Source organism: Muscardinus avellanarius (assembly GCF_963383645.1).
Source record: "Muscardinus avellanarius genome assembly, chromosome: 3".
Classification (NCBI taxonomy): Eukaryota; Metazoa; Chordata; class Mammalia; order Rodentia; family Gliridae; genus Muscardinus; species Muscardinus avellanarius.
Genome location: NC_137788.1, coordinates 152477063 through 152496297, shown reverse-complemented (window position 1 = coordinate 152496297; position 19235 = coordinate 152477063). Strand labels below are relative to the sequence as shown.

General features: G+C 46.8%; 1 protein-coding gene across 2 annotated transcripts in view; it reads right to left on the bottom strand.

The window, feature by feature from the left end:
- Positions 1–19235, bottom strand: part of SLCO3A1 (solute carrier organic anion transporter family member 3A1) — a gene marked incomplete at both ends in the record, with an annotated part of 299180 nt that overhangs the window by 221283 nt on the left and 58662 nt on the right. For both annotated transcript variants that reach the window (XM_080692514.1, XM_080692513.1), the window contains one exon: positions 6335–6800. In XM_080692514.1, coding sequence (XP_080548640.1) covers positions 6335–6800 — 466 coding nt within the window. The remainder of the gene's footprint in view (positions 1–6334; positions 6801–19235) is intronic.

The following is a 19235-nucleotide window of genomic DNA, read 5'->3' as shown; positions in this document are numbered from 1 at the left end:
GTGCACAATATCTGATGCTTACAGAAAAGTCTTCAGGGCAAAACCCAGCCTCATGTTACCAAGAAGGCCAACAGATTAGGGAAATTGGAAACTTGTCCGATACCCAGGAAGAAAGGTTCATGGATGAGCTAGGATTGCGATCTCACCACTGTCAGACTCCAGAGCCAAACTCAGAGTGCCCAAGGCCACCAGGTAGAGCGCAGAGCAGTGGTTGCAATGAACCACAGTGTGTGAGTTATGAGTATCTGTAAATGAAGATCACCTACCAGCCCAGGCAAAATAGAAGCAGCAGCAGCAGCAGCAGCAACAAAGAGACACCGTGTGTTTCCTAGCATGTTGCTAAAAACATACAGCAAATACCATGTGACCCGCAGCTGCGGAGAGATTGAAACATGGCCAAAACAAATTGACCACTTTCAGTGTCATTTTAGAAAAAAAAAGTTAATGAGAGAAACTTCAATATCAATGAAATTGCAAGAATGTTAATGAGCTATGCTTGCTCCCAAGAGAGATGGCATTCTAATTTTTTTTTTCCAGAAGAAACGCATTCACCGTGTATTTGATTCATACCCAACCCACACCTCTTTGGAGAATTAAAACCCCATTTTACTCAGTGTCAAGTTAAAATAAAAACTCATCAGAAGCAAAATAACTCTTTGCTCCCAGGGCTCTGAAAAGAAATTTGGTTCTCCAGGGATGCTGGCTGGTATTCTTGTGACCTCTGTACTAAACAAACACTTGGCGAATTAAATCTGAGATTAATTCTCTTTGCATCATTAACTGGAACACAGAGGGTTGCTTTGGGCTTCAATGTAAGTGATAAAAAAAAAAAAAAACATGACACACTGATGTCTAACGTGTGTGCTGCCCAGCTTGGAACAATTGTTCTATGTAATCAGGCACGCTGCAAGGACCCAATTTTCCCTGGGAGTGTGGAAACCTCCCCTACAACCCCCCCCCCAAAAAAAAGAACTACTTTCCTCTAGCCAGCTCCAATGCTTTGCAGAACAGTGATTCTCAGGTAAATCTGCCAGCCACTTGTGTCTGTCTTCCTCTGTGTATATGTGTTGGTGCTGCGTATGTGTATATGCATGCCTGCCAAACACTTGCATAACTCAAGCTTATCCAGTTTCATCTCAATCTGTGTTTTTAAAACTATATCACCCACATGGGAAAAAACTGCACAGAACTCCACACACATGGGCACAGGCGAATTAGTGCATATAAAACTCAGAAGAGTTCAGTGCACTCTGGATTGTACCAGTGTTAACATCGTGTGTGTGTGTGTGTGTGTGTGTGTGTGTGTGTGTGTGTGTGTGTGTGTGTTTTGGGGATGAAACCAAGGCTTCTCGCATGCATGCTCTACCACTAAGCTATCCCAGCCCAGCTTCCCAGTTTGGATATTACAGGACAATTATTATGTAACTAAAAGGTTTTAAGATTGTTCATATCCTCAATTACTTGACATGGGCCCTTTGAAGAGGTATTTAAGGTCAATGATATATGGGTGGGTCTTGATCCAATCTGATGTCTAAAAAGAAATTAGGGTTCAGAAAAGAGACCTCTGGGACAAATGGGCACAGAGGGACGGCCATACAAAAAGTCAGCAACAGAGAGCCATCTGCAAGCTGCAGAGAGGCCTCAAAAGAAACCAACATCATTGGTACCTTAATCTTGGATCTCTAGCCACCAGAAATGGGAGAAAACACATTCATTCTGTTTAAGCTGAAGTACAGTGTTTGGTTGGAGCTACCCTAGGTAAACTAAGACAGTGCCCACATCCCACATCCATCTGTTTTGTCCCCTTGCTAACTTGCCTTGGCCCTCCTCTTTGAGAAACAAGAAGAAAACTATGGTCAAACCCACTAAGAAACAAGGTCTTAGCAGAGAGTAACTAAGCCTTGGGCAACTCCTCCCTAAACACGTAAGGCAGATGCTCAGGAGAATCACTAGAATATGGGAGAGGGGTCAGAGGCATCCATGGTGGGCCTAGAAGGGTAAGCCAGACCAAGGGTGGGAAATGCCATAAGGAGGCAGATTTCTAACACAACATAAAAAGAACTAATGGCTGTTGCAATTCAGTAATGCAATGAAGGGCCACGGGAGCAGCAGTGTACACCATCCACACAGTGGGAGAAGCTGGAATAAATCAACTGCCCTGTTCCTCACACCTAAGCTCTGATCTGCACTCATCTCTGCTCAGACTACTGAGGAGCAGGGACAGGATCACTTTCCAGGATTCTGACCTAACCCTGGTCTTACTATCTTCAACCACCTCATCTCTCCATCCTACCCTCAACTCATTTTGGCTTTGACCCTTGTTCTCCATGCTGACAGCATCTCTCCTTGGATTTAAGGGATAGTGCTGTTTTTCCATCTTCCTGGTTCCCATGATTGTTTCCTGAAGGCTTCTGGGTGTCTTGTGGAATGCTGGGACTTGTACCTGACCCTGGACCATCCGCATCCTTTGACCTCTACTCTGATCCATCTGGAATAAGGATCACCCTCAGAACTAGAGCCCGGCCCTGTCTGGATAGATGATCTTAGACCAGTTAACCTTTTTTTTTTTTTTTTGGTGGTACTGGGGTTCCTGGAAGCCCTTCTACCTCTGGGCTACACTCCCAGACCTATTTTTACATTTTTGTTTGGAAACAGGGTCTCCTAAGCCAGCGTGCATGGCTGGCTTCGAACCTGCGTGATCCTCCTGTCTCTGCCTCCCAAGCGCGGGGATTACAAGCATGCGCCACCACGCCCAGCGACCAGTTACTTAACCTTTAATGGCACAGTTTGCCTGTCTGCTTCACTTAAAAGAGCAAAAAAATTTGAAAACTCATTTCTAACAATAAAGACCATTAAATAGTACGTTTTTTATATATTCACCAGGGAATACTATGTATGCAGCAATAATGTCATAGAATATTTAGTAACCTGAAGGAATGCTCATGAAATATTAAAAGAAATGAAATTACAAAGTATTTTTATTACACATTTGTGTTGAAAAGCACCGATGCAGAAAGAGACTAGAGTTATACACACACCATAAAGCTAGGAGTAACTATTCTCTAGTTATTCTTCTCCCATATTTCCAAAATCGTCAGCAGGTAATTCTTAATAGAAATAGTTATTTTAAAAACCTTAGCCATTCTCATCTTTTTCCAAAAAAAAAAAAAAAGGCAATAAGCAAGTGATTTACCAACCTAGAGAAAGGACACAGTATAGCGTAAATCCATTTTATCACCCACATTTTTCCACAAAAAAAGCAAATCCAATGTGCTGTGTTTAAAACTTGGAAAAATGAAAGACAGCCAAGAAAACTGGCCTCCTGGGAGTCAAGCACGGAGCTGGCCGGAGACATGACTAGACTCCCAAGAGATCAGCTCTTGGACCCCAGTAGGGACCCAAAGCTTCCACCACCACCCTACCCATTCACTCCCTCCAGGAAGGGAGCGCGCCACGTGTCACCCACGGGTCATTATCTGGCTGCCCTCTCCGGCTGGGCTCTGCTATTGCTGTACTGAGAAGCCTGCCAGCAAAGCCCAGGCCCATTCATGCACTGTTATCCCATGGTAATAAGCTCCCCCAGCTCCTTTCTCCCATTCCGAAGGATCCACGACAGAAAGGTGCCGGCCAGAGAAGCCCCCTGTGAATGGCCCATCCAGGAATCCAGGAGTTTGGCAACAGCGTGGCCCCAGGAGGCCAAAGCAAATAGTCGTGTCAGTGGGACGTACCAGCTTGACTTAAAGGGACTACTTCACTTTTTTCTGGGTGTCATGGGTCTGTGACCCAGCCCTAGATGTGCAGGCAGCACCCATGGTGACGTACCATGCAGGCGACCCAGGGGTGGTCTTGTCATTAAAGCCTGGGCAGTGCACGTTTATTACTCTTCTCTCCAGCCCCACTCCTGACACACATAAGGATTGCTTGTGAACAACTTGTGTTTTATGTGTGCAATATTTACCAGTGTCACTTCAGGCCTGTGACTAAACAGCTCACGGCTTCTTTCCAAATGGGCTTTGTAGGAGCTGGAATCAGGGGACACACATTATTTTACCCCACTCCATGAGTTCACGTTTATAACCAACAGTACCAGATCAGTTCCTTTGGATACCGCTTCTCAGAGGGAATTAAGAGGCCATTAGTTCCTGTCACTGCTGTTCAGCACCCCCCAACCCCCACCAGTCCTTCCTGAAGCCAAGTGGCTTTGGGAACTGGTGCCCCATCAGAGGAGATAAGTGCCGGAACATTCTCATGATCACAGGCAGGTTTTTTATAGCTCATACAGTAAATGAACGAACCAGTTATTCTCTGCATATGCTACAGTCCTCTTAAGTTGTTCCTGGAGAATTCAACACATGTGTGGAATAAAGAGGCAGCCGTCGAGCCAATCCGTGCAAAAGGCTTGCTCTCTGCCATTCTCTATAAACCATGAAACCTAAGAAACCAATTCAGAGAGACTCGGAGCAGCCATATCCACAGCTGTGCACTGCCATGTTTCAGAATTGGTTCAGAGAGACAGGGGCCACTCTAATGTCCATGCGCCATGAAAACAGACATTCAGCCAGCTCTCTATTCCACTATCAGAGAAAAACAGAAGCCCAAGTAGAAGTTTGGCTGAAATGCTCTTGCCACCAGGGCCTTGTTGCAAATCCTCCAGACAAGATCTCAGAATTGAAGAAGGCTCCTTCCCTCAAATGGCCATGCCTCCACCTCCTACATCAAAGCCAAAATAATCCCCACCCTGAAGCTTTGCGAGTACAAGCCAAGACTCAGTGGGAAAATGCCAAGCCCAACTCATCAAGGGATCTTTCCAGAACAGAGTTCAGAGACAGCCTCTGCAAGCTCCAAGCACTGGTCAGTTCAGGGACAATTCTAGGGAGATACTTTCCTTATTCTATCATCAGAGAGAAGAACTCAGCTTTTCACGGCCCATTTCTTTCCTGGCACTCTGGTTTACCTACTTGCTATTATTGCTACAGAAAACAGTGCTAGGGCAACACCAGTCGAGTCAGAGACCAACCGTCTGGCTGAAGCTCAGGAGGCCTTTTGGCTAGAGGCTATCCTCCACATCTTGGTCTGCATAAGACTCACAGGGCATGGCTTGCACAGAAGCTCTACTAGCAGCAAAAGCTGAATGACTGCCTCAGCCCCCGACCCCATCACACCCACCCAGACCATATTGAGTAGTCATCCCTTCTGTGGATGGGGGGTGAAGGGGGTCATGACTAGGACCACCTGGGAAGACATCCTCTCTACCTTTACCACCCAGAGCCCCCTCTCACACGGAGCTGAAACATCCACCCACCTACAACATCCTTGTTCAATAAAGGTGTCAACTCCACAGCTAGGACAGAAAGGCACACAGGAAAAGGGACACTCCAGTGTGTACCCCTTCCGAGCCATCCTATCTCAAAGCTTGGGCAGTACCACAGAGAAGCTTGGCAGACTTGAAGCTTTATGTCAAATTAGGTTCAATTTCTATTTTAACAAACCTAAGTACAATTAACTCTCTAACTCAAAGCAAATTGCTTTGGGGAGGCACAAAGCTTCCCAGGGTAGAGGTAATTGTTTCAAAGCATAGCACTGAGCACCTAGGGGATGTGTAACCTAGCTTACAGAAAGGATAAAGATACTTTGCGAGTTGACCAGCACCTTACAAATGCCCACTCAGCAGTGCTCACGGCACCAGCTGAGGACACCACTTGCCTCCTAAGAACTCGTCCTGTCACTGTTTAACTCTGGACCTACAGGTGCAAATAGTTTTCTAAAAAATATGGACATCTGTTATTTCTCCTTACTCAGTTCCTACAAAAGTACCCGCGTTACAGAAAACAGTACCAGAAGCCACCGACACAATTATACCGAATGTCAGTGATGCAATCATGTCTCCTTTAGAGCTGCCAAAGGACCCTGGCTAGGAGAAAAGTGTTTTGTGTCTTCACATCTGGGGTTTCCAATATCTCAGCATTCTTTGGTGACTAACAGCAGACAATTCACAGCTCCACCCCCCACCCACACACACTGTAGGATACAACAGAAAACTACTCCAAACCCTATCTCCCACGTGAGGTTTGGAGCTCACGTTGTGCACATGAGTCTCAACTGGGGAGTTTTACAACCTGTGCTTGGCCTCCAGGCTGCACCCTAGATCATTCACACCAGAATTTCCAGGGGTCCGACCCAGGCATTGGTATTTTTCAGAAATACCGACGAAATTAGGCAGCCAAGCCTGAGAACCAGCTCCGGGGCAACCACCATGTCCCCAGCCCACCTGCCCACCTTGGTACCATGGTCCATGTGCCCTAATACTAATGCCCACGGCGCTGGCAGCTCCTACCTATGTAAAGCGAGGAGTCCTTCCTCCGCACATGGTCGTCGATGTAGGAGACCCCCAGGGGCTGCACGGGGGTAGCACCGATGCCTAGGAGCACCTGGGCCCCGATGAGCAGCAAGTACATCATGTTGGTGGCCGTCCGGTTGCGGCAGATGAGGTCAGGGTCGGGCCCCTCGTCACCCCCGGAGCCATTGGCAGCACAGACATCGCGGCCCTCCGCGCCCCAGCGGATCTCCCCGGACTCGTACTTGTACTGGTGAGTCAGGAACTCGGGCAGCGCCGAGAGCAGCGCGCCCAGCGCCATGACGATGCCACCGCAGCCGATGAGCCGTGGCCGGTGACCCCGCGCCCCGAAGTAGCTCACGAAGAGGATGAGCGCCAGGTTTCCGATCTCGAAGCTGCTGGCGATCACGCCCACGTCGGCGCTCTGCAGGTTGAACCGGCGCTCCAGGGTGGTCAGGACGCTCACCTGGGAGGAGAGAGAGGACGTTTAAATGCCCATCCAAAGGGTCGTGAGGGTGCATCCTTCCTTGCCCTTCCCGGACCCACTCACCCCCATCCACCAAGCCTTAGTAACGTTTGTTTAGTAATGATAACCCCAATTCAACAGTTACACAATTCACCTTCTCAGGAATAAAGTTGGTTTTCCTATGCACCTATTTCCATATTCAAGTGTTCTACTGTTTCTCTGAAAACACTGTCTCCTCTCCCACCTGTGGTCCTTCACCATAGAGAGCTCAAAAAATCCAATAAAAGTCCCAACCGGCACAGTATACACATGCCCTTTAAATACATGCTGCACATCAAGTCCATGCAGGAAATAAAAACAGAGCCAGGGACCTTTAGCAGGAGTTTGGCAAAGCCTAACTAACAACAAAAGCAAGAAAAAAAAGTATCAAAACGGACAAGCCAGATATGCTTAGTTGGGTCCTCATTAGCACTGCTTTCTTCTGGGAATTTCCCAAATACGTAGGTTTTTCCTAGAGATCCTATAAACACATCCCTGATGATTCAAAGTACGACAGCCCGGCCAGGAACCCCCGGGTGGAATATTGTTACGATCTCTTCCCCCCTCTGTATGCCCCTCTGCATTGCATTTAGTTAACCAATATTTGCAGGACATTTGCCTTGTGTCGTCTTAGACACAAAAGATGGGGAAAAACGAGGAAGAGATGCCACCTGGTCTTAGGAGGCACCTGGAAAGAAGGCAGACACTCACCTCCCCTGTAACTCAAAGCGATGGGAAGTTACCTTCCTGACACAAATCTAGTACTGTAGGCCAAAGAAAAATGCTTGACAGGGCTTCTTGGGGTGGAGGAAAAAGATGGCCTCCCTTACCTTTGCAGATTTCCCAAAAGACATAATAGGTACTGTAAGCATCTCTATTGCAGGCGATCTGGTAACTGCAGGGACTGGAATTAGGAAAAGCTGAAGGCACAGGGAGCCAGAGAGATCGTAACAAAGTAGAGAAGGGTAGGAGGGCGGACTGAGGGCCTTTTATAAGGAGCCACAAACACCACGTGAAGAACTGAAGCAACCCCATGCGGCGTGATAGAAAGACTGCAAATCACAGAGTGAGAAAAACCTGGGCGAATCTCTGCTCCTTCCTTAATCGGCTCTGTGACCTTGGTCACTTGAACTCAGCCTTGACTCTGAATAGTAATCATGACATCCACCTGGTAGGATGGAGCTGAAGCTCTGAAATATCATATGAGAGCCTCTTAGCACAGGGAAGGAGGGGTCTGAAGCCACACGGTCTGGGTCCAGCTGACCCTGGGTGACTCTGGCCAGGTCACTGTGCTTTGGCTTCTTCATCTATAAAATAGGGGGGAAATAAGAATGCTACTTCCTAGGGCTAGAGAAGCCGCTTGGTGGTAAAGTGCTTGTCTAGCACGTACAAGGGCCTGGATTCAGTCCCCAGCTGCCTTCTAGAGCTGGGGCCAGGAATAAACCACACACATGCACAAATGCTAGGTAAGGGTCAGCTATGACCATCTTATTACCGTCCTCATTTCTTTTGGTCACCGGGGAGCAGACAAGGTTTGAATAGTACAAGGGCTCACGCCAGGTATGATGAATGAGTGAATGGTGGAATAATGAAGAAATTATGTCCGTGGAGAAAACAGCTGGGATGTGAGTAGAGAGGGGAGAAGAAAAAGGCCCATGCACGCAGTGGTGATGGAGACAAATGGAATGACCTGAGTGCAATTCTAGGGCTGAGTTACATCTTACGGAGCCCGGGCTGGGCCCGCTTACCAAGGGGGTATCCGCTAGTAAGGAGAGTCACGTGGAGCTAGCCTTCCTCCCGATGGAGAAATGGGGACACGTTTATAAACATCCACGCATCCACAACCTCCCAGAAATGCCCATGCCCATGCGCCCACGCAGGCACGGACACCATGATGGTTAGCGTGCCTCTGTTTACCCTTATTATAAAACAGTGCAGACAGCTGATTCCTTCTCACCTCCTTTTCGGCCACACACATTTAAACTGGCTCCTTTAGCCCAGTGGTTCTCAAGCCCGCCTGCAGATTGGGAACACTTGGTGGACACTGCGTGGACTCCAATCAAGTTTCTGATTTAGTCTGTCTGGGGAGCAGCCTGGGCCCTGGAATGTTCTGAAGGCTCCCTAGCTGATTGTAAGGATGAGAAGAACATTGCTAGCGTAATGACACATTACGGCGCTGTAGGCCGGCTCTACAGAGTTGTAATATCTGTGTACCATCTATCACCAGGGTTCCAATTGAGATTTCTATTTCCGCTGTGCTTTCTAACCAAGTCAAGGCCAGCTCCGACTCATTCAGCCCTAGTTATGTGATTAGATTGCTATTTTTCAAACACCAACGCGTTTGCAGTTGTAGAGAACACAAGTTAGCTGGTCCTGGCCTCATTTAAATGGCTCTCAAGTACTTCCTCAAAATGTTCTCTCTGAAAGCTCTCTGCAAGCAAACACAAAGGCTACATCTATTCACTTCCTCTTTCCACCATAAACAAACATACACGATGGGGTAAATGCTCTAACGGAGTTTTACAATACGTACTGTGGCACAGGACCAAAGAGGAATACAGCCCAAAGGCCTGGGACGTGGGGGGCTTCTCAGGCCTTTGTGTTGAATCTTGAGAGGTGCCCAGACAGGCTAGATGCAGAACTGGGGCAGGAAGGAGTCTGGAGAGGGTCGCCTGGATGTGACAGTCACTCTGGGCACTTTGGTGTGTGTAAATTAGCTTTCTGCCTCTACAACAAAATAAAGTAATGCAAAAGAAAAAAAGCTTTATGGGTTTCTTCGGTCCCTGGTTGGCTGCCCCTATAGCTCGGAAGTATACCATGATGGGCAGTGTGTGGTGGGACAAACTTGCTCATTTCATGGTGGCCAGAAAGCAGAAAGAGAGAGGACAGGGCCTGGGTCTCAATATCCCCTTCAAGGGCATGCCTTCAATGATGTTTCTTCCATGAAACCCTTCTTTTTATTTTCTCTCTCTCTCTCTCTTTTTTTTTTTTTTTTTTTTGGTGTATGTGTGGTACTAAAGATTGAACCCAGAGGCATTCTACTACCAAGCAAAACCTCCAGCCCAATTTTATTTCTTATTTGGAAACAGGGTCTCACTAAGTTGTGGAGGGCCTCACTAAGTTGTCGAGGCTGGCTTCGAACCGGTGATCCTCTCGTCTCAGCCTCCTACATACTGGGATTACAAGTGTGTGCCACCACACCTGGCTGAAACCCCACTTTTTAAAGAGTCTGCCTCCTCCCAATAGCACCTAAGGGCTGGCAACCAAGCCATTAGCATATGGGCCTTTGGAGGGCAATGAAGAACCAAACCATAGCAGGTGGGTCTGCAGCCCAGCATCCTCTACCACAAGGGTGGAGGGCAACAGAGTAGAAGGGAAGACTGGAGCATGAGGCTTATTTCCTCCCTGCCATCAGGCGTAATGACATACACACCAGATAGCATATTTGAACCATGACAACCATCCCATTTCAGCAGGTGTGCCTGTCATAAACTACCACGCAGGTGTGCGCTTTTATGATGACAGATAATGATGGGGTGGGGATAAAGACAGCTGCTGCGGACACAAAATAGTCAGCTCTGGAGACAGATAAAGCCCTGAGGCTCTTTGTCTTGGCTCAACCCTGCTCTCTGCAGACCAAGGCATGGGGGTGACGGGAAGTAGTGGGGTCTCCGCCTCCTTGGCCTGTCTGCTGCAGTTAAGTCACGCGAGCATTCTGACACGGTGCTTTGTAGATCAATTAGATCGGAGGCTAATGTCTTCACTCATTTAAAACACAATTTTGAGAAGATGGCCTAATTAAGTATGCATGAGGCCATAAAAGCCACAAGTGGCTTTTATGTGGCAGTGAACAGTCAGGCAATGAAGGCACCACACGCGAAAGAGAATGGCTGCCTTTACTTAATGGGCAGCAGGGCTAATGGAAAACATCTTGGTAATTAGAGATGAAGGGGCAGCAACTCCACAGGGAGAAGGAAAGAGGAAGTGCCCTCACCCCGGGCCAAGTGGAAAAGAGGTTGTTATTAAAAGAATGCAATATTCATCAGGTCTCTACTATCTGATTCAGAGAAAGAGAGACACAGATGTGAACTTCATAATCTGCTGCAGTACTTAGCACAAATACAGATTCTCACACCCTGAGTAAGGCCTGGGAGCAATGAGAGGGTTGGGGGATTGCTGGGGATTCAACCCAGGGCCCTGTGCATGCTAGGCCAGCGTCCTACCACTGGTCTCCACTCCAGACCCAGCGTGAGGTTTTACAGTGCCCCAGAGTCTCTGATGCCCAGCTGGAGCTGAATACCACTATTCAGCCAGGCACACGAGGGCCGTGGCTCTCAGCCTGTAACTGCGGCTCAGTCACCCCAGAGGGTATCAGAGTGCCGGGCTCTGCCCTTTAAACTGTGGACTCGCCAAGCCTGGGATGAGGCCTGAGAAACTGTATTTCTAACAAGCTCCCAGATGTTGCTGCTGCAGCTGCTGATCAAAGGACCCTGCTCTACTGGCCTCCCCCACCCTCAAAAAGTCTTCCTCCATTCAGAAGATGAAAGGCAGCTATTTCAACAGTCCCGGTAAGAAATAAGGCTTTGGCAGGATTGCTGGCATGACATCAAGAGTTTCATAGATGCCCCTGAAGTCAAATTCAATCCATGGAAGCATGGCATAAAGAAGGGACAAATACTAATAATAATCTGAGAGATGTCACCCTCAAGGTAGCCATGCAAAAGTCCCGTGGTTCCTGCTCTCAGGACCTCTTGAGCAGGGTTTAGCGTACTTTTCTGTAAAGGGCGAGAAAGTAAATATTTCAGGCTTCAAGCCATATGGCCCCTGTAGCAATTACTCAACTCCATCATGGTAACATAAAAGCAGCATCTATAGACAATATATAAACAAATGTGCATGGCTGTGTTCTAATAAAGCAGGCAGGGGGCTGGACTTGCCCACAGTTCTATATACAGTGCCAAACCTCTGCCCACCAGCTCCCCATCAATCCAGTTTGGAAAAATCACATTATTCCTTTGCCTGGTGATTAAAAACAGTGGCACTCCCGTCACAAACACACATACACAAAAAGTCATTCTGATGCAACTTTAGTGCTGGTTTGTGTTTTGATTTTGATTTTTTTTAATCCCACGAATGCAATTTGCAAGAGAATTTCGATTTCTTGTCTGACATGCCAAGGATATGTGTTCTTGTTGGGAAATAGGAGGAAGGGGTTTAACTCCTTAAGCCCAGAAATCATTTGTGTCCTATGAAGCAGCAACAGCAATTCCATCAAGCTGAGTGAAGCAAGCTGTATGATTTTTTTTTTTTTGTCCTAAACAGCAGCTCTTTAGAATGAGTAATTTAGGACCCCAGGGAAACGGCACACAAACACCTTCACTTGTGAACTGCAGCATCCCAGGCTTGCAGAGCCAGGTCACCGAGAACAACATGGGTGCCGCCTCTTGCACCTGCTGTGGTAGCCGGGAGCACCCACCTGCTTCACAGTTAACCAGATCAGATACATGCAGTCAATGCTGCTCCATTACCAGGATGATCAGGCCCATATCAAGCTTCTAGAGCAAGTGGAATAGATGGATGCAGTTTTAAAACTGCTTTTCATTCAAAAGCAGAATAAGAATTATATGGAAGATGTCTTAGACTTTGGCCTCTGGCACACACCAAAAGCATCAATGGTAAGTTCACAAAGCTAATATGGAAACATCATCCTCTGCACAGCTTAATGCAAGTACCTTTTTTAAAAAAAAAAAAAGTATCATGAAAGTAATTTCAAGTAAAGCTCAACTTCTTAGCTGATGTGCCAAGGACATGTCTTCTCACCACAGGTGTACAGTAAAAATGTGTGAGATTTTGAGAGCCGCACATTAACTGGTAATCCTAGACAAGACATTCAGCCCAGCCCCGAGTCTCCCCTTTTCCTATCTGCGATGTAGAGGTGACAGTTCCACCCTGAGAGCTTGTCACCAGGTCCACTGCGACCACAGATGTGCCTGGCACTGCAAAGAAGCAGCTGGTTCTCCTCTTCTTTGGAGCAGGATCCTGAGAGCTACGTGCTGGCTCTGCCTGGGCCACAACTGTGTCACTCTCTCTGAATCCAGGCTTTTTACTATCCAGAGCACTATCGCTTTCTCTGGTCACCCTGAATGAGTATGATGGCCTCGGCCTGCCTGGTCTTAGAAAGGCCTCACTGGGCTCTCTGTCCCTGGAACTCCATCTCAGCCATGTGCAGCATTTTAATCAAATTTCCTAGTCAACTTTCTTTTTTTTTCTTTCTCGCGGTACTGGGAATAAAACCGGGGGACATTCTATCTCCGAGCCATACATTCAGCCCTACTTTTTATTCTTTATTTGGAAACAGGGTCTCACTGAGTTGCAAAGGGCCTCACCAAGTAGCTGAGGCTGTCCACGAACCACAATCCTCCCATATCAGCCTCCCAAATGTTGGGATTACAGCGTGCGCCACCATGCCCAGCTAGTCACCTTTCTTATTTCCATCTTCTTCAGACCATTTTTCTTTCCACAGCCCATTTTTTTAGTTTCTCTCATCTCTCTCCTCTCCTGCTATAATGCCCCTAAATGGCCCTAAAGTCCAACAGAGGACATTTTTTATTGTTTCTAATAGTCAGTGATTTTTATGTTCAATTAATTTTAAGAGAATGTATAATGTTTTATGATTCTTCTTCTTAAACAACACTAAATGTAACTGCTTCAAACTTATAAACTTCATATTGATTTTCCTCTGTAGCTCATAGAAAAACAAAGGCTCCCCATCCCTGCTGGGTAGAGTCAGCTAATAGAATATTATCCCACTCAGCATCTGAGCTTTGAAGTGATTACCAGATATTTTGGCATCAGGCTCACTGGTACCCGTCATAAAACTTGGGACATTGTTCCAAATCAGAGTTTGCATGTTGCCAGGTCCCTCTGATTGGAGGACTTTAAGAGCAAAAGAAGTTAACTGACTTCCTCAGCATTCAACTTAAAAGTATAAAAGACCACATGTAGTCTTAAGAAAGAGATTTTAGTTTAACACATTAACATTCCATACACTTACACATATTTCTCAGGTGATCATTTTTTTCCACTGAATTAGGCTTCTTAAAAGCCCTAGAGCCTGGGTCACTACCCGATGAAGTGAACCCTCCATATTGAGTACCAGTGGCACACGGGAGCTGATCCAGGGGGTGGAGATGCAATGTTAGATAAAGCTTGATCTCAACTCTCATCCAACATAATGGAAATGAAACTTTGAAAACAGGCTGTTATCACAAAGAGTGAAAAGTGTCTCTTCACCACAATAAATAGAAGTACATGGCCAATGCCCAGCAGAACAGCCCAGCAGTGGGGGAGGAGCGTGGCATCGGGCAAGCTCCAGAATGGGGCGTCACTAATTACAGTCATACTGAACATGGGTTAATAACTTGCCAGATGTAGTACCGAGAACACTTATTCTACAGTATGAGTCCACGATGTGTATAATAGTTGTTTTTTTACAATTATGAGGTACTTTTTTACACATACTTTTATTAGTGTATTCCAAGTATACGTTAGATGAATTGAACCTTCCATATTGTAAACGTCATAGTGAGGTTCAGCGTGATACACACATACGTGTGCACAGCTCTCGGTGCATCTCCCTCAACACCCTACCCCGCTCCCCCTTCCTTTCTCTACATACATGCTGGGACGTTGGCAGGAATACCTTTATTTATTGCCAGAGCAGTATTTGAACTGTTTCCTTTGTTGATGCTCCTGTTCCCCCTCCTCATTTCCCTCCCCAATCCCCTTCCAGTAGCCTACACTATTCTCCCACTATTACTGTCTCTCCACATTTATCCAAAGTCCCTTATGTTTCCTGTTTTTTCTTTAGCTTCCACATATAAGAGAAAACATATAACCCTTGATTCTTAAAACTAAACAATTTCATTTAGCCTAATGTCCTCTAGTTGTATCCATTTTCCTGAAAGTGACATAACTTTTTCTTCTTTATGGCTAAGTAGAAGTCCATTCTGTGTACATACCACATTTTTGTTATCTGATTCATCTGTTGACAGACATGTGTGTTGGTTCTATAACTTGGCTACTATGAATTGGGCCGCAGTAAACATGGGTACACGCGCATCTCTACAGTATTCTGACTTAAATTGTTTGGGGAAAATACTTAGTGGTAGAGTTGAGTTACATGTTGATTCCATTCCTAGTTTTGAGGAACCTCCACACTGACCTCCTTAGTGTTTGTAGTAATAAGATCCTTAATACAATACAATCCTACCAACAGGGTGTAAGAGTTCCTATTTCCCCACACCCTTGCCAGCATTTATTATTGTTTGTATTATTGATGACAATAATAATTGATATATTATTATTGTTTGTATTATTGATTTATTATTGTTTGTATTATTGATGACAATAATAATTGATATATTATTGTTTGTATTATTGATTTATTATTGTTTGTATTATTGATGTCTCCATAAAAACTGGAGTCTGGCCAGGCGTGGTGGTGCATGCTTGTAATCCCCGTGCTTGGGAGGCGGAGACAGGAGGATCGCGCTAGTTCGAAGCCAGCCTTGCTGGCTTAAGAGACCCTGTTTCCAAAAATAAAAACATATAAAATAGGTCTGGGAGTGAAGCTCAGAGGTACAAGAGCTCCAAGGAACCCCAGTACCACAAAAAACAACAACAACAACAACAAAAAAAAAAACCCCTGGAGTCAGATGGGATCCCAGTACAGTGTTTTGTTTTGTTTTGTTTTGTTCTGTTTGCGGTCCTGGGAATTGAACCCAGGAGCATTCTACCTCCAAGATACACCCCCAGCCCTATTTTTTTATTCTTTATTTTGAAACCAGGTCTCACTGACTTGCAAAGGGCCTCACTAAGTAGCTGAGGCTGTCCGCGAACCGTGATCCTCAAGGTCTCAGCCTCCCGAATGCTGGGATTACAAGCGTGCACCACCGTGCCCGGCTTCCCCAGTATAGTTTTGATTTGCATTTTCCTGATGATGCTGAACATTTTTTCCTATATTTACTGGCCATTTTTATTTCTTCTTTTGAAACATGTCCATTCAGTTCGATTGCCTACTTTTAACTGGATTATAATATTTCTGTCCCAATTTTAACAGAAGAGGTACCTGAGCAGGCAGAAGGTAACTACTATGCTGCTGGTGAGCAGAAGGTAACTAGGGCAGGAGCCCAACCCCGAGCACCAAGCAGTTCCTGGGTGACCAAGCACTAGTACCACCGGCCTTGGCAAGAGCCCTGATCCAAGTGGTGAAAGCCATGCGCACCATCGGGAAAGCTGAGACCGCTCCAAGCAACTGGTGGCCAAACTTGCCACAAAAAGAAAATAAGTTTAGTTATTATTAAAAATTACATAGGAAGGAAAAATGCCCTAAGGTCACATGCCATTTTTAAAACTGTGGGTCAAAGATAAACAGCTTTCTTTACCACAAAATTTATGACAGTTTTCCAAATAGTAACATTAATTGTCCATCATCCACCAAATAGATATCATTTAGCATTTCCAGAGACTGCCTTGTTCTTGAAACTTTCCAGAAAAACTAGGCATCTCTTGAAATATATATATTTTTACTTTTGAGAACAGTGGCTTAAAACTGACATGAGAAATGTTTTTAATCAAGTGCCTATTGGACACCTAGTCCAGCTCTGTTCCCTCCATGTTAGAAGAAAAATAGACATACTGCTAGATGGCCTCACACATCATGTCAAACAGCTTAATACTCCTTGAATAGGTGGTGCCAGTCCAAGGTGCCAAAATGCCAACATTTACCAAAATAAGAACCTAAAACTGTGCCTATAACTGAATCCAGAAGTGGTAAAGTTAAAATCTCAGTGCACGATATGACAACAGCACCTCTCCCTGCCAGAGTCAGGGGGACCCTAACAGGGGAGGGGATCCATAGCAAGTTGCCCGCCTTACCTCCACCCAGGGAAGTGCTGCCCTCGCTCCAGCTCAACAAGATCCCCATGCCTGCCACACTCATTCCTATCTCCTAAGGAACTTTCTTCACCATAGTTGTGCCTTCCTTTCTTCTCTTCACTCTCCCTCTCTTTATTGGCTCTATCCCTAACTTCTTATACACATGTGTGCATACACACACACACCAACTTTTGAGTAAAAACAACTCAGAATCAGAAACCATCTTATTCATTGCTACCATCTACTTCCCTTCCATCAACCATTGTAAAGACAGGCCCATGTGCTGGGAACACATTCCCGTTCCTATGCAGGGTCCAGTCCACACAGGCTTCTTTCCCATCACTACCATGCTATGGCCACAGGAAGCTGCTCTCCAGAGGTCCCCAAAGACCTCCAACCCCAGCGTTACGAATGACAGTTGCTACCTTCCTCCCCTGATCATTCCAGATTCCTCTTTGCTCTCTGGTACAGCTGACCACCATCTCCCAAGATAGACACAAGTTAGCTGTTCTTGACTCTCCTCCCATCTCCCCATCTACACTCTCTTCTCCTCCTCTCCTCTGTGGCCAGCATTCTCTGAGGCGGCATCTAACTACACATCCTGAAGCTCCTGTCTGCCTTCTACCTGCTGAGGACACCCAGTCTCCAGCCACACTGCCCCAAGGCTGATGATGACCGGCCTACTACCTCCAGACGGCCACTGCACCCCAGGCTCCCAGGTCCCAGAACAGGATTTGCTCTTCCACACCTGCTCAGCACGCCCTGCTCTTTGACCCCTTCCTCCACGAACATCAGCACTGCACACACTTCTACACAGCTCTGGGTACCCCTGGCCCGTGCCTGAGTTCCCTGGCCACTCCTCCTCTTCTTCCCCCTCTTCTACTCTCTTTCAGCCCCCAAGTCCCCAGGTTAGTTGTCCAGCACCCCGTTTCTGAATCCTCTCGAGCAAATCTTCCTGCAGGTCCTCTCCCTGTCTCAACGCATTCCCCCTCCACTCCACTGAATCCTCATGTCATTCCCCTGCTTAAAACTCTCCAGACATCCACTGCCAACTGGAGAGGTCCCAGTTATCCACTGGAATCTGGGCACGGCTGCCTCTCCAGCCTCCCTTCTATACTAATTGCTATTTGTACTTTGCTACACTGGCCTGAATCCTTTTTACCCTTCAGCCTTCCAATGGGCCAAAACACCACCCAACCCATTCCTTCTCCATTCAAAACTCCTGACTTACCCAGCAGCAGGCAGTTTGCACACCTGCTCCTCTTCCAGGAAGCTTTCCCAGCCTTTATCTTTTCCTGTGCAGCCATGGTACTCTCTACGAAACCCTCCCCCCACACACAGGCCATTATTTTGATGCATTTCCCATCCATTCTGGAGACTGAGAGCCCCTTGAAGACAGGACTGACTTGTCATGTCTGCAGCTGGGCACATGAAGGTCAAGCCGGGGCACTGCACATGGCTGAGGGGACACATGCCTTCTTAAATAAAGGCATCTGCTGAGGTGGTGCGTGGGGGCTGACTTCAACCCACACTGTTTACCCCAGCTGTGCCCACTGGAGGAAGAGGCACTGGTCTCCCATGTGTGCAACAGCTCTGTACAGTGGAAAGTAGCTCGGGCCAGTGAATCCCCCTAATAAGTCCCCTTGCCCACCATCCATCTTTCCCTGTAGAACAAGACCTAAATCAGCCCCAGCCAAGCCTCTCTGCCCACTCCTAGATGCCAGGGGATTTCTAAAATGGTGGTGGCTGTGCTAACCAACTGTTTGGAAATGCCAGCGTGCAGAGCTGGTCTCTAATTCAGTACGCATGTGAGCTGGTTCCCAGGAGGGAGGGAAACAAACTGACCACCTTTAGTCTCAACAAGCCACGGGGCCATCTGCTCCTCAGCTCCCTGCCAACTTCCCTCCTCGCACCTGCAGTCACTCTGAAGATGGCCAACATGGCCTCTGAACATCAAGCATCACATAGTAAAAAGGATGGAGGCTCAGATGAGCTGATTACGTGCAAAGCGCTGGGCCAAGGTGGGGGTGGAGGTTATGGATCTTAGCGAGATACAGTCTCTGCACCCAGTGAACTAAGAAAAGGAGCAGAAGAGGTGCTATGTGTATAGATATGAAAATATTGATGTGATCTCAGTATCACGTACAGGGGCGGAGGGGAGCTGAGTGGTACAGGGGACCTCATCAGGTGCTGTGCGCATGTATGTCCCTATCACTCTGAACTTTGTTATGATATTTAAAACAGAAGTGACCACGCAGCAGTTATAGTGACAAGTGTTGTTCCCATTGCTCTAGACGGATTAATCCACTTCGTTCTTACATCAACCCCCAAGGTAGGTGCCATTATCATTCCCAATTTCCAGATGAGGAAACAGAGGCCCACAGGTTAAGTCATTTGCTCAAGGTCTAATAATCTGCCCAAGGTCTTTGCAGCTAGCCAAGGACAGGGCCGGGCCCC